Source organism: Physella acuta, unplaced genomic scaffold (genome assembly GCF_028476545.2).
Source record: "Physella acuta isolate Inbredline_101_S28 unplaced genomic scaffold, ASM2847654v3 ptg000589l, whole genome shotgun sequence".
Lineage (NCBI taxonomy): Eukaryota > Metazoa > Mollusca > Gastropoda > Physidae > Physella > Physella acuta.
The window spans coordinates 541,482-553,632 of record NW_026732108.1 but is presented as its reverse complement, the minus strand read 5'-3'; the positions used below and the strand labels follow the sequence as shown (position 1 = coordinate 553,632).

At 33.9% G+C, this 12,151-nt stretch overlaps 2 protein-coding genes across 5 annotated transcripts; both read left to right on the top strand.

Moving 5' to 3' along the window:
- Positions 1-2,598: 2,598 nt before the first annotated feature.
- On the top strand, positions 2,599-7,704 carry LOC131947194 (signal peptide, CUB and EGF-like domain-containing protein 1). Of its 3 annotated transcripts, XM_059308341.1 has the most exons (4): positions 2,599-3,166; positions 5,582-5,720; positions 5,929-6,753; positions 6,920-7,703. In XM_059308341.1, exons 3-4 carry the CDS (start codon positions 5,958-5,960, stop codon positions 7,111-7,113), a joined length of 990 nt encoding a protein of 329 aa, XP_059164324.1. In that variant the 5' UTR covers positions 2,599-3,166; positions 5,582-5,720; positions 5,929-5,957; the 3' UTR covers positions 7,114-7,703. The 3 variants fall into 3 exon arrangements, with proteins under 3 accessions (XP_059164324.1, XP_059164326.1, XP_059164323.1); XM_059308343.1 differs by lacking the exon at positions 5,582-5,720 and having other exon boundaries at positions 6,923-7,704; XM_059308340.1 differs by lacking the exon at positions 5,582-5,720.
- A 2,276-nt stretch (positions 7,705-9,980) lies between these two features.
- Positions 9,981-11,783, top strand: LOC131947219 (uncharacterized). Of its 2 annotated transcripts, XM_059308368.1 has the most exons (3): positions 9,981-10,457; positions 11,270-11,492; positions 11,553-11,783. In XM_059308368.1, exons 1-3 carry the CDS (start codon positions 10,446-10,448, stop codon positions 11,621-11,623), a joined length of 306 nt encoding a protein of 101 aa, XP_059164351.1. In that variant the 5' UTR covers positions 9,981-10,445; the 3' UTR covers positions 11,624-11,783. The 2 variants fall into 2 exon arrangements, 1 of the variants encoding a protein (XP_059164351.1); XR_009387850.1 differs by lacking the exon at positions 11,270-11,492.
- The last annotated feature ends 368 nt before the right edge of the window (positions 11,784-12,151 follow it).

The window sequence follows — 12,151 nt, the reverse complement described above, 5'->3', positions numbered from 1 at the left end:
TATAATGCTGTACTTTCTTCCAGAGACACGTAGTAAGTTTGTTGTGATGAAGTGGAATTTGATTCCTGAGTCTACAAGGTCATGTTTTGACAGATGCGTCGATAAAATGAGAGGTTAAATTATTTTGATATCAGTGGGTAACGTTAATGACTAAAGTTTTAGAACCGTTGAATTGGTGTCCATGTTGTGTAACGACCAGCTTATCGTAGATAAGTAACACATTGAACACTGGCACCGTAATTTTAAAATAATCGATAAATCAATATATTGATTTTTAGCTTTTTAAAGAAAACTTTATGCTAAACTATTTTGTTAACAACCTAACTCTTTAGCAAGGATTGAAATCGAACAAACAGCGCAATCAGCGCTAAAAGTAGACAAGCGTAGAGGGCTGAAGTACTATTTTTGTGTGGACTTCGTGCATTCATAAGTGTATCTCCAATAACAACGCAAGAATATATGTATATCAATTTTTCAAATCGTGAATAAGCCATTCTAAATAATTAAATAAATTTAAATAGAATTTTAAAACTTGGGAAAGTAACTATGTTATAGCGATAAATGATTAGAAGCAACAGCCAATGCATTTTTAAAGAGCTATAGTAAAAAAAAAAAGTTCCCTTTTCAAACCTGACGGACTAGAGGGCAAGTGAAGTAGAGTTCACTTGTTTCTGTGACCTCAGCATATGAAGATGGACGGTCCACTGACTTGAACCCAGATAACTAGCGACTTACGGGTTAGCAGTCCAGCTCTCTACCGCTAGACCACTCCGTCCCACAAGAGCAATAGAGATTGACAGAATTTCATCATTAACGATCGGCTTGTTAAAAAAAATATAAGTATGGTTGGCTACTAATTGCTTTTGAAACCTGACTATTACATTTGGTAGTGCATTAGGGATCGTCTATAAATGACTAAACCTTTCTGGTGGGGATGTTGGATTTTTGTAAATACAAATGACGAGATGATGGTTAAGAAAGTGAAGACACCTCACACTATTTCTATGTTAATTTTTTAAACCGAATTTTCAGTATAAATAACTGTTAAGACTTCAGTTTTAAAAATTACGGTTATTACAGTAAATTGGTCAAAAGTTGATAGAAATTTACGTATAGGGTCTAATACTTACAAATAAAATTTCAAAAACCTGAAACGGTAAAAGCTATCGCGTTTACACATGCACGCACACACATACGCACACAAACAAACATACATACCTAACTGCAAAACTGAGTTTTTCCATCTCATGAAGATTTGATTTAATTCACGATGACAATACTTTTACTATTCTTCGTTTACGAGAAAGTAAAAGAAAACAACTTAGATTTCAAAATTAGAAAGTAAAGACGTAGCGTCAATAGTTTATTTTCCTTACTACAAGTTAAATTATACTGAGTATTACCGTGCGGCGTCAAAACAGCCAGTGACAAAAGGGCACCGGAAAAAAGAACGGCCCCGACAATAGCCCCGTCAAATCGACCCCGTCAAAAGGGCCAGCGACAAATAATGCCCGTCATTTAGGCCCCCGACAAATATGCTCCCATCTTGTAGGCTCTCGACAAAACGGCTCCCGTCATTACGACTCCCGACAAATAGGCTCCCTTTACTTTGGCCCTAGAGAAAAGGGCTTGTGTCAATACAGTTCGAGTAGGGATTAAATTTCCCGGCGAAAGGGCCTCATTGAATATGATCCATTCCAGTAGGATCCCTCCATCAATAAAACATCACATTTTAAAATTAGTTGCACTTTGCTGTAAAAAGCTCAATTTATTTATGAGTTGCTATTGATTCATGATAAATATTTTCATTTCGGGATTCATTATTATCGGAGCCCATTTGACGGGACCCTTTTGTCGGCGGTAATTTGACTGGGTTGTTTTGTCGGGGGAGGGGGTGGAGTCTATTTTTCCATTACTATTTTCCATCTCTGTCGACTTCCATACACCAAAATATCTATAAAAAAAATAAGAGAAAAAAATTAAATGTTGAATAATTCTGAAAATTATATATATATATATATATATATATATATATATATATATATATATATATATATATATATATATATATATATATATATATATATATATATATATATAAATATATATATATATATATATATCTATATTTATATAATTACAATTATACAATTTTTAATTCGTAGTAGGGCCTAATAAGCCAACTATTAAACCCTTATTTATTCTATGCATGATGTATTTTAGTAAGTAGGCCTATTTTGTAGTGTTTACAACAAATTGATCACCGAATAACATATTAATAAATATATTGTAGATATGGTGTGTGAAGTTATAACCTATGTCTACGTGGTGTGTAGTTTCTTTTTATTCAACACATTGATTACATTTTTGATAAAGGCTGGTCTTTCGTTCGAGTATTGATTGGAGCAGTTTGTATTTATAGGTAGGCGGCTACCTACATTAAATAGTAGACCAAGTATCCGAAGTTTAGGCAGTTGTCTTTGTGCCGCCAAAGTAAAACGTTGACTAGACGAATTAGCTTACAATTTTTCTAAAATTTTGTAATCAGAGGAGGAGTTATATGGGGGGGGGGGGGGGGGGGAGTGAAGAAGTGCGAGGAATACATTCCTATGTTTCGCATATGGAGAAATGACATCAATATAATGTTCTAATTGATATTCAAATCTGCAGCCTTTTCTGAATGTGGTTTTAAATTAAAGTTATCAATTTGTTAGAAAAAGAGACTGAAAGAAATAAAAAAAAAATATTTCTTAGGTAAGGCATTTTTTACTTTAAAAAAACAAACTACAATTTATAAAAATAAATTCGTTTCTGTTTACTTCTACCGCCTATTTTTTTATAGGGAACTTTAAAAATCTTAAAATAGAAACATTACTGTAATTAATCTTACAATCACTTGATCAGAAAATTAAAAGAAAAAGGAAAATTAAAAATAATTATTCCCATAACATAGCTAATTAATTATTTTGATTTAAAAGAAAGAGCAGACTTACTTTTATAATATTAGTTAAAAGTTGATTTAAAAAAAAAATCTTAAACGGGTTCGTGCGAGACTATTGTCTAAATAATAGGAATCGTTCCACGGTTAGTCGGTCGTTGTTATAGAACCCACAGATGCTGGAAACTAGTATAACAGCAGTTGGGCGCAACAATTATTTTTATAAAGGTAAGAAAAAGATACTTTTTACTTGAATAAAATGTGACATAAGTAGTTATTGAGATATTAACAAATGGCTTTATACTATTCCAACAGCATTTTTCTTTAACAAACAACAAAAAGATCAAACCACCAAGCAAATGCTCATTCTATACTACCATCAAGTCCAATAATTCTAGTATTAGACAACTCATGTTACATTCAGTTTTATTACAGTTTTATCTTACTTTACCTCACATTGTTGGTTCTATGTCTTTTGTCTAAACTTCAACGAGTTCTGTTTGCAAGATAACGACGCCATTAGTGACAAGACCGCCATTTTAGGAATAGTTCTCCCACAGTTAACTTTTTACTTTCTCGTATATACAAAGTAGCCTATAGAGAAAGTCTTGTAATCGTGCAAAAAAAAAAAAAATCGAGATTTTTACAAATCTCGACGTTTTACACCTCACTGATACGGAAAAACATAATTTTGCAATCTTGTCCGTATGTCTGTGTGTGTGTGTGTGTGTCTGTGTGTAAACACGATACTTGAGTACCGTTACAGCTAGGTTGATGAAATTTCATATATAAGTATTTTATCAAAATCGTAGATCCGTATCAACTTTTGAGCGATTTCCGATAACCGGAAGTGGTACTTTTTCTACTTTGAATTTTTCAAAAGCCTATAACTTGAGTACTATTTAGGATAGATAAATGAAATTTCACATGTAAGTAAAAGATCTAAATCTCTACCTTCTGTCAATTTTTGAGTAATTTCCGTAGACCGGAAGTACTAATTTACGCTATTTCCGATTTCTCAAAAAATGCATGTAAATGTATGAAGTACTAATAATATTGCGCACTATTATGCACATTTTGTTTTGGCGTTCGCTTGGTGCGCAATTCTTTTTTTTCTATGAGATTCTATTCTATTTTTAAAAGTTTAAGTAATTAAAAATCATGTCTATATTCCAAGTTATATAAGAATATTCGAGAAAGTTTAGATCACTCCCGGTTTATTTATAAAGTGTTCAATTTATTTCAAATAATTATTTTTAATTTAAAAAGATTAAGTGTTTAAAATGGTTATGAATATAGTTTTGCTCGTATTTAACGATGCACTTTACTTTGATATCTGTTGGCAGCTGTGACATGCAGGTGTAGTGCCATCAGCAGAATCAATATAGCCTCACAAAGCACTATCTGCACTTAAGAGATGTTGCTAATGTTTTTATATCCAAGTTAAAGGAAAAATGAAAAAAAAAACAACAACAACATTAAACAGCTACTTATAGATCTACAAGCTTTTATTTAAATGATTTCTCATGCTTTTGTTTTTTTGTCGTACTTCGTCACTGGTTGAAATCTGCGAGCAAAATTTTAACCTCTTCTACCGGACCCATTTTTTTTTCAAGTTAGGTTCGTAGATCATGACCCGATGACAATGCTATGTGACATAAAACAAGACTTATTTAATTATTTAGTTAATTTTCTACAAATTTTTAATTTTCCCCAAAAAGTACACATTTTCTGCGCTATTATACGTTTGCTTTAATTTAGTGTGTGATTCCATTCTATCAACATATTTAAGGTAATAAAACATAAAGCGTGAGTGATCTCCCCTGGTATTTCTCGTTTATTTAAAAAAAAATTAAAGGGAATGACACATTCATTGCAATAGTGCTATAGCAACAAAAGTATGTTACAATATCTTGATAAAATCTATCGAAGAGAAAGTATGTTAAAATGTGATTTATGAGAATATGATAATACACATTAAAAATATGATATAAAATTATCAAATTCTAAAGATAATTGAGAAGTCGGGAATGGGTCGAAATAATCCCATAAAAACGTGCTGATTTCCGCTCTAAAATACATACTTTAAAAAGAAAAGAATCGCGTAAAAAAAAATAAAGCGGGAGTGATCTCACCTAAACTTTTCTAGAATATTCTTATTTTCGTTTAATGTAAGTGGTCGGCGTGGTCGAGTCGGTAAACCGAAAAGCCACGAGTTCGAACCCTCGGACAGCCGCTCTTCTAGGAGAGACAACTCCAAAATTAAACAACTGCTGCCTTGTAGGTTGTTCTTGGTTGGACAAAGGCTATGGAAGCAAATCCAAAAAGAAAAGCAGGCTGAAATCGGAGTCAATGGCCTCAATGGCGCATAACCAGTTGACACGTAAAGCTTAATTGTGTTGGAGGCGTGGTCGAGTCGGCAAAAAGCTCATGGTTGATAAATTCGAACAAAGTCTCGAGTTCAAACCCACTGGCAGATAAATCTCGATCCCCTTGAACACTAATAATTAAGAACGAAGAAGAAGAAGAAGACGTTTAATGTAAATCGCTCAAAAGTTTATATAAAACTTCACATTTGATATTAAACTTATATATGACATTTTTAACCTAATTGAAGCTGTACTCAAGTTATCGTGTTTACAGATAGACATACAGACACAATTGCAAATCTAAGATTTTCCGGATTAAGAAGGATGAAAAACGTGAACATTTGTCAAAATCTCTACTGAGAATTGTGGCACAACTACAATACATCCTTGATTTTCCTTATACGATATAATAAGTAGGTGTAAAATGGGGAGAATTGTCAAAATACATGTTAATTATTAAGCATAATTTCAATACTTCCTTTACAATCGGTTTACGAGCAGGTACAATATTAAAAACGTATTTTAATCAGCTTCTCAATCCCCAACAAGACCAATGTTTATATTATTGTTTGACAGATGCCCACTTGACTTCTCTTATGATACGCATTTTTTTTTCAACAGACAAACAGTAGAGTTTCACACGATAAAACATGGCGAATAATATGCCACAATGTATAATTGTAGCAACAGTACTAGTGGCTACTGCTTCTCAAACGAGTGTTCGTTGCACCCTAGGTGAGCGCCTAAATCAGGGGAAGTGTGTACCTTGTCAACCAAACACTTTCAATGAGCAAGATGCGCACCAGAATGTCGACTGCAGGCCATGCACACAAGCAAACAAAAACCAGCATGAAATCGTAAAAGAGAATTGCACTCGCACCAAAGACTCCGCCATAATATGCAAGCATGGCTACTTTAGAGAAGAGAGGAAAGACGGGTATGGCGAATGCATTAGGTGTACCTCTTGTGAAGCTATTAAACAGTTTGAAGTCCAGAAGTGTGAGGAATACAATGATACCACCTGCTGTCCACAGAAAAACATGAACTTCAAGAACGGTCAATGTATTTTGTACTGTGGCAAAGGAGAGTTCCTCAACGAAGCAAGCGAACAGTGCCAACCCTGCCCTAAAGGATCGTTCATGTCAGAGGCCCAGCATACCAACATCGCGTGTAGGCCATGCCGCGATCACTACTACTACCAGTTCGCCCATTTGACCAATCCTTGTAACAAGACCCACCCTGGGCAGTTCGAATGTAATCAGAATTATTATAAAGTGCCATTAAATGACGACGACTTTGAATGCTCTCCCTGTACGGTCTGTTTCAACCACTCTGACAAACCGTACCAGATAGAGCAGTGTGACCGGATGACGGACACTTTGTGCTGCCCACAACCTGATATGGATGCTCAAAAAACAAGATCTGGCTTTCAATGTCACTACCCAAGTAGGTTATTCTACATCAAAACGTATAGTCTAGTCTAGTAACAAGTTTGGCCAAATTTTTAAATATGTGTAAACGACCTGTATCCTTTGCAAAACTCCACTTCTAGTGAAGTCAGTATGATAGCTAACTACGTTATTATAAGTCGATATTAATTTGTTTTTTAAAGCAGGTGAACCGAAAACGAATGAGAGAGTTCCAGATGTAAAAGAGGACAGAAATTTCAAGACAGATCTCGGACAAAAGACAGTCCAAATTCAAGAGAAACCAGCGACAGGCTTCAGAGGCTCATCCTCGAACTGTGTCCACGGAGTAACAAAATTTCTGTGCTTACTATTTCTATTCTTAAATTATTATTTCTAAATTTTGCTTTAAAGTGAAAGCTATCTAAAGCTTTTGACAAGAAACAACTTACACCATTTTTAAAAGTCAGTTTACTGTTTCAGTTCCCATAAGACACAGCATTGTATATTATCCCCGCTGAAAAGAAAATAGTAGGATATCACACCTCTGTCGATTACTAATTAAAGCTAAAACTAATAGACATAGGGTTAGGGGTGGAAGAGAGATAGGGTTTAAGGATATTTTTAAAATTATAGATAGGGATAAGGTTAGGGATGAGAGAAAATTGAAATGGATAAGGTTAATGATATTGTTAGGGATATTGTTCAAGTTGAGGATAGAGATAGCTATATTTTAGGGTTAAGGATACAGCTATGGTTGTGAATAGTGATAAATAAATATGATAAATTTCGGGCTAGCTATACAATATGCATATAGGCATCAGAAAGAGTTAGGCCTAGCAATAGGGATAACGTTAGAGAGAAGGTTTGGGTTATGTGTAGGGTTATGTATATGGATACCGATATGATTTATATATATTTTCGTGGCGTGTTGTTTGTTATTTGTGAATTTTGTCTAGATGTAGTTGTTTTTTTGGCTTCCTTTCACTAAAGATTGGTTCCATTTCTGGTAAATAAACTTTCTAAATTGTTAGTTTTTTGTTTTTTTTATCCAGTCTAAGTTTGGATTTAACCACCGTGGTTTTTAACACGGTTGCACTGACCGGACAGTTAATTAGATAAGCCCAGGGACATAGTATAGTTATTCCCCCCTGACAGGCTTACATATATACTTATATATATATATATATATATATATATATATATATATATATATATATATATATATATATATATATATATATATATATATATATATATATATATATATATATATATATATATATATATATATATATATATATATATATATATATATATATATATATATATAACAAATATTATATGCGCGAGCAAAGCGTGCCTGCTTTATTGAATTATTTTTCTTCTCCTGCTGATTCACTTGTTTGCTTATATCATTGAATAAAGACTTTCTACGGACCCTAGGCACTTGGTCATGTAGCTATTGGTCGCCATAACACAGGTGCCAGCATTGACTTTGTCGTCTCTGCTCTCATCAGTAGTGCTGCTTGTAGTGTAGGCCGAGGTTAGGATCTTTGTGGCCTGAGTACATTATGGTGGGTATTCTGGTTAAATGGTTTGTCTATTCGTCGTAGTTTTATGGTTTATGGGCAGTAGGTCTATCTGTAAATTTTTATTCTATTGGGAGAAGGTCTAACTCATCTGTAAACTACTATGGTCTTTGGTTGTAGGTCTACCTGTAAAATATTATTGTCTTTTAGTAGTAAGTCTATTTGTAATACAATATGCTAATTTACAAAACTTTATATTTTATTTAAAATGCTATTATTGGCATTAAAAGTTATCATTATTTGCTCACAAGATCAAAGCTAACTAGTCGAGTTATATACAAGTCACATTTTTCTTCTTGTTAATTTGATAAGTTTTCAACGCTTTCTTACCTGTTTTTTTCCATTTTCCAATAATTTGGTCATAGCGCAAGTGTTCCGCTCTACCAGGTTGAGAACCATCAAATCTTCCATGTATTACACACACATAAACAGGGTGCGTGTTGTGGCACACATTACACACACGTCTAGATAGTCACAGGGCCTTTCCCGTGTTAGGGCCATTACACAATAGTTACAACAAAAAAATTCAATAAATCAATAGCAAACGTGAACATGGGGTTTTAAACTTTAAAAAATCGTTGAGCTATTTACTTGACTATCTCTATTGTAGATATGCAACGTCGGTTAGTAGAGGGTTAACGGTGATGTTATCATTACTTAAGGGAAAATGTATTTCTTTTCAGCCCGAACGCTTTATTCTTTGTGTTTCACACATGCGATGCATTTTGGTCGCATGAATATTAATTATTATCGAGATGATCAAATGTTTTTTTCAATCCTATTTAACTTGATTTTTTTGTTTGGATAATTCAAGCCGGTTTTAATTGACTTTTAGTGCGAGTGCGCATGCTCACTGCTCTTTTCCCAACGTACACACATTTGCGCCGTACTCCTTGTAGGAATGAGATGCCCCAGCTGTTTACGTCAAGTCACTGAAGCTTCATGTACTAGGTTAAAACTGTTTGACATTAAAGGCCAAAATTAAATTAGTATCTCTAACCTTGGTAGTGGGCGTGGGGGGGGGGGGGGGGGGGTGACTGGGGTAGAGTAGATTTCCAGGAAAAACCGTTCTAATGGACTGCTATTTACAAACAATAAATGCAAGCAACAAGCTTTAATTTCGTTTAACAAAAAACACTCAGCAAATCAATTAAACTATATACATCTTTAATTATAATTATTTTAAAAAAAAACATATTTATTTAGTGCTCAGCCAGATCCCAAATTAGACAAACTCCAGTACACTTATATGTGGTCTATATTTTAGGGACACATCTATAAAGAATTTTTTTTTTACAAAATACGTTTTAATAACATGTTTTTATTATACTGCACTAAAAAGGAGAAAGTAAATGATTATCTTTAAATGTATGACAATAAACTACTACTTCAATCACTAAAAAGAATTTGGTCGGTTAGGTGTGGTCAAAATTATGCCCGCAAGTATCGATCCACACAGACAGGGGAAACAAGTTACATAAAAGTTGGTAAGAAAATGACTTATCACACGTCAACCTTAAAAGTCCTTATTTTGCTGTGTCATTGTTATGTAGGCTGAAACTCCGTGTGGGTAGATTGGCCTAACGTACACTTAGCTTATGCATTGACTGGCAGTAGGCCTAACATATGACAATAGGTAAGCTATTTTAGTCTACACGATTGCATGTGTAGCCAATTGATCTGTTATATTGGCCTGTGGTATACACACGTAGTAGCTGTGATTTGACATATCTGTTGTCTTTATTCATATGTAGACACGAGAGTACGTACATTTCTGATGCAGTGGCCAGTGACACAATAATCTAAAATGTGCTACAACCTGTTTTAATATAATGTGTGATACTAATTTGATATTTGGTTCATTAACGAAAGACGAGCAAAGTTCTCTTGGAGGGAGACATTTGTGTGTTACTCCTCAATACATAAATTCTAATAAAATTATTTTGGATTTCAAAAGCTGCCGTGTAGCCTAATGTTAGTTGGCAGAGTTAATGGAAATAAATAGAGGTCATCTTTCTAAAATCGTGTTAAATAACACATATATAGACAAGTCGTAGACAAAAAGCCGCTGTGTGATGATAGTAGAGTGTACGAGATAACGCGAGACTTGCACTGTGGTGTAGCATAGCCATATTGTTGAATGGTGCTTCAGGTAATATTTGTCTGTTTATTTAGTCAAAATATTTTAAAAAGGAGATGTAAGCCAAATCGATGAAATTGAATCTTCTTGCTCTTTTTATTGGTTATTATCAAGAACAATGATGTGCTTACTTACAATGAAAGCGTTCAGTTAATAGGTCAACACCATTCCTGATATGTGCATGACGCCATTTATGACCTATCCCTAATTTAAATAAAACACACTGGAAACAAGATGATCAGTAGCAGTGTGGCAGAGCAAGTTAATTAATAAAATACGTAAGACAAAACTTCTTTGTTTTTAGAACTCTAGATTTAATCGATTCTACATTGTATTAGTATTTATATAACACCATCGCTGAAGGCGGAAGTGGCAGGCAAGAGACGGCTCTGGTTCTAAAATATCTGGGTGGTCGTTGTTGGCTGTATCTGTTTCTGTTGTAATACAGCAGGAGATTATAATAAATATTGTTATGGGCTAATAGGTACAAACTGAATTATACATATCGATTTACTACGTCGCCGACGTTTTTAATATAAATAAAAACATATAAATAAATAAATAAATAAATTAGTAAATAAAAAAAAAAAATATATATATATATATATATATATATATATATATATATATATATATATATATATATATATATATATATATATATATATATATATATATATATATATATATATATATATAGGTAAAACTACGTTTGCGCAAGTAATAGTAATATTAAAAAAGTACAATTGCTGGTGATAGTTATTTGACACCTCTATGAAAAGCCGGACAGTGTGCCTTACTTTAAACAAAGACTGCTGTGACAGGTATCTTCTTCAGAAGGAAGGCGGCAACAAGGCACACATTATCAGAAGGAAGGCGGCAACAAGGCACACATTATCAGAAGGAAGGCGGCAACAAGGCACACATTATCAGAAGGAAGGCGGCAACAAGGCACACATAATCAGAAGGAAGGCGGCAACAAGGCACACATTATCAGAAGGAAGGCGGCAGCAAGGCACACATTATCAGAAGGAAGGCGGCAACAAGGTACACATTTGATATTACTTTAAATGAATATTTCTGCAGAATTACCTTTCTATTTTACAGTGAGGTCACGCCAACTGTACGACAGGCTAAAACTATTTGACCATTCACTAGATCTTTCACCAAGACGTTGACACTGGACTTGTCCTTTGCTAACCTGCTACATGCTAAAAGTTGGTGCAATGTCTTACAACAGCCAGGCTTCCTACTCTCACGCATAGTGGTGAAACATATGTAACTCCATATGCATGATCCTTTAGACTGGGAAAAATGTATTTATGTCATTCTCCCCTCCCGCGGTAAGAAGGTTAACAAAATAAATATAACCAATTTCAAACAGAATCAACGTCAGCAATTTCAAACAGAATCAACGTCAGCAATTTCAAACAGAATCAACATTAGAAATTTCAAGCAGAATCAACATCAACAATTTCAAGCAGAATCAACATCAACAATTTCAAGCAGAATCAACATCAACGATTTTAAGCAGAATCAACATCAGCAATTTCAAGCCGTCGTGTTTCGCTGTGTTCCCTTATCATGCTATTGGTAAGTCTTTTTTTGAAACTTGAGATGAGAAAGAAGGATTGAGGAACATAAATTTACTGTAATTTTTAAAGGTGCAACTGTATTTATTTGTCCGTTCATATACTTTAAGTCCG

What these genes read in the sequence shown, in the direction of transcription:
- LOC131947219 (XM_059308368.1), top strand. An exon ending in AGAAGGAAGGCGGCAACAAG is followed by an intron (nt 11,493 to 11,552) that starts GTACACATTTGA and finishes TCTATTTTACAG; the next exon opens with TGAGGTCACGCCAACTGTAC.
- LOC131947194 (XM_059308340.1), top strand. Translation starts at nt 5,958, where the DNA reads ATGGCGAATAATATGCCACAATGTATAATTGTAGCAACAGTACTAGTG. An exon ending in CTTTCAATGTCACTACCCAA is followed by an intron (nt 6,754 to 6,919) that starts GTAGGTTATTCT and finishes TGTTTTTTAAAG; the next exon opens with CAGGTGAACCGAAAACGAAT.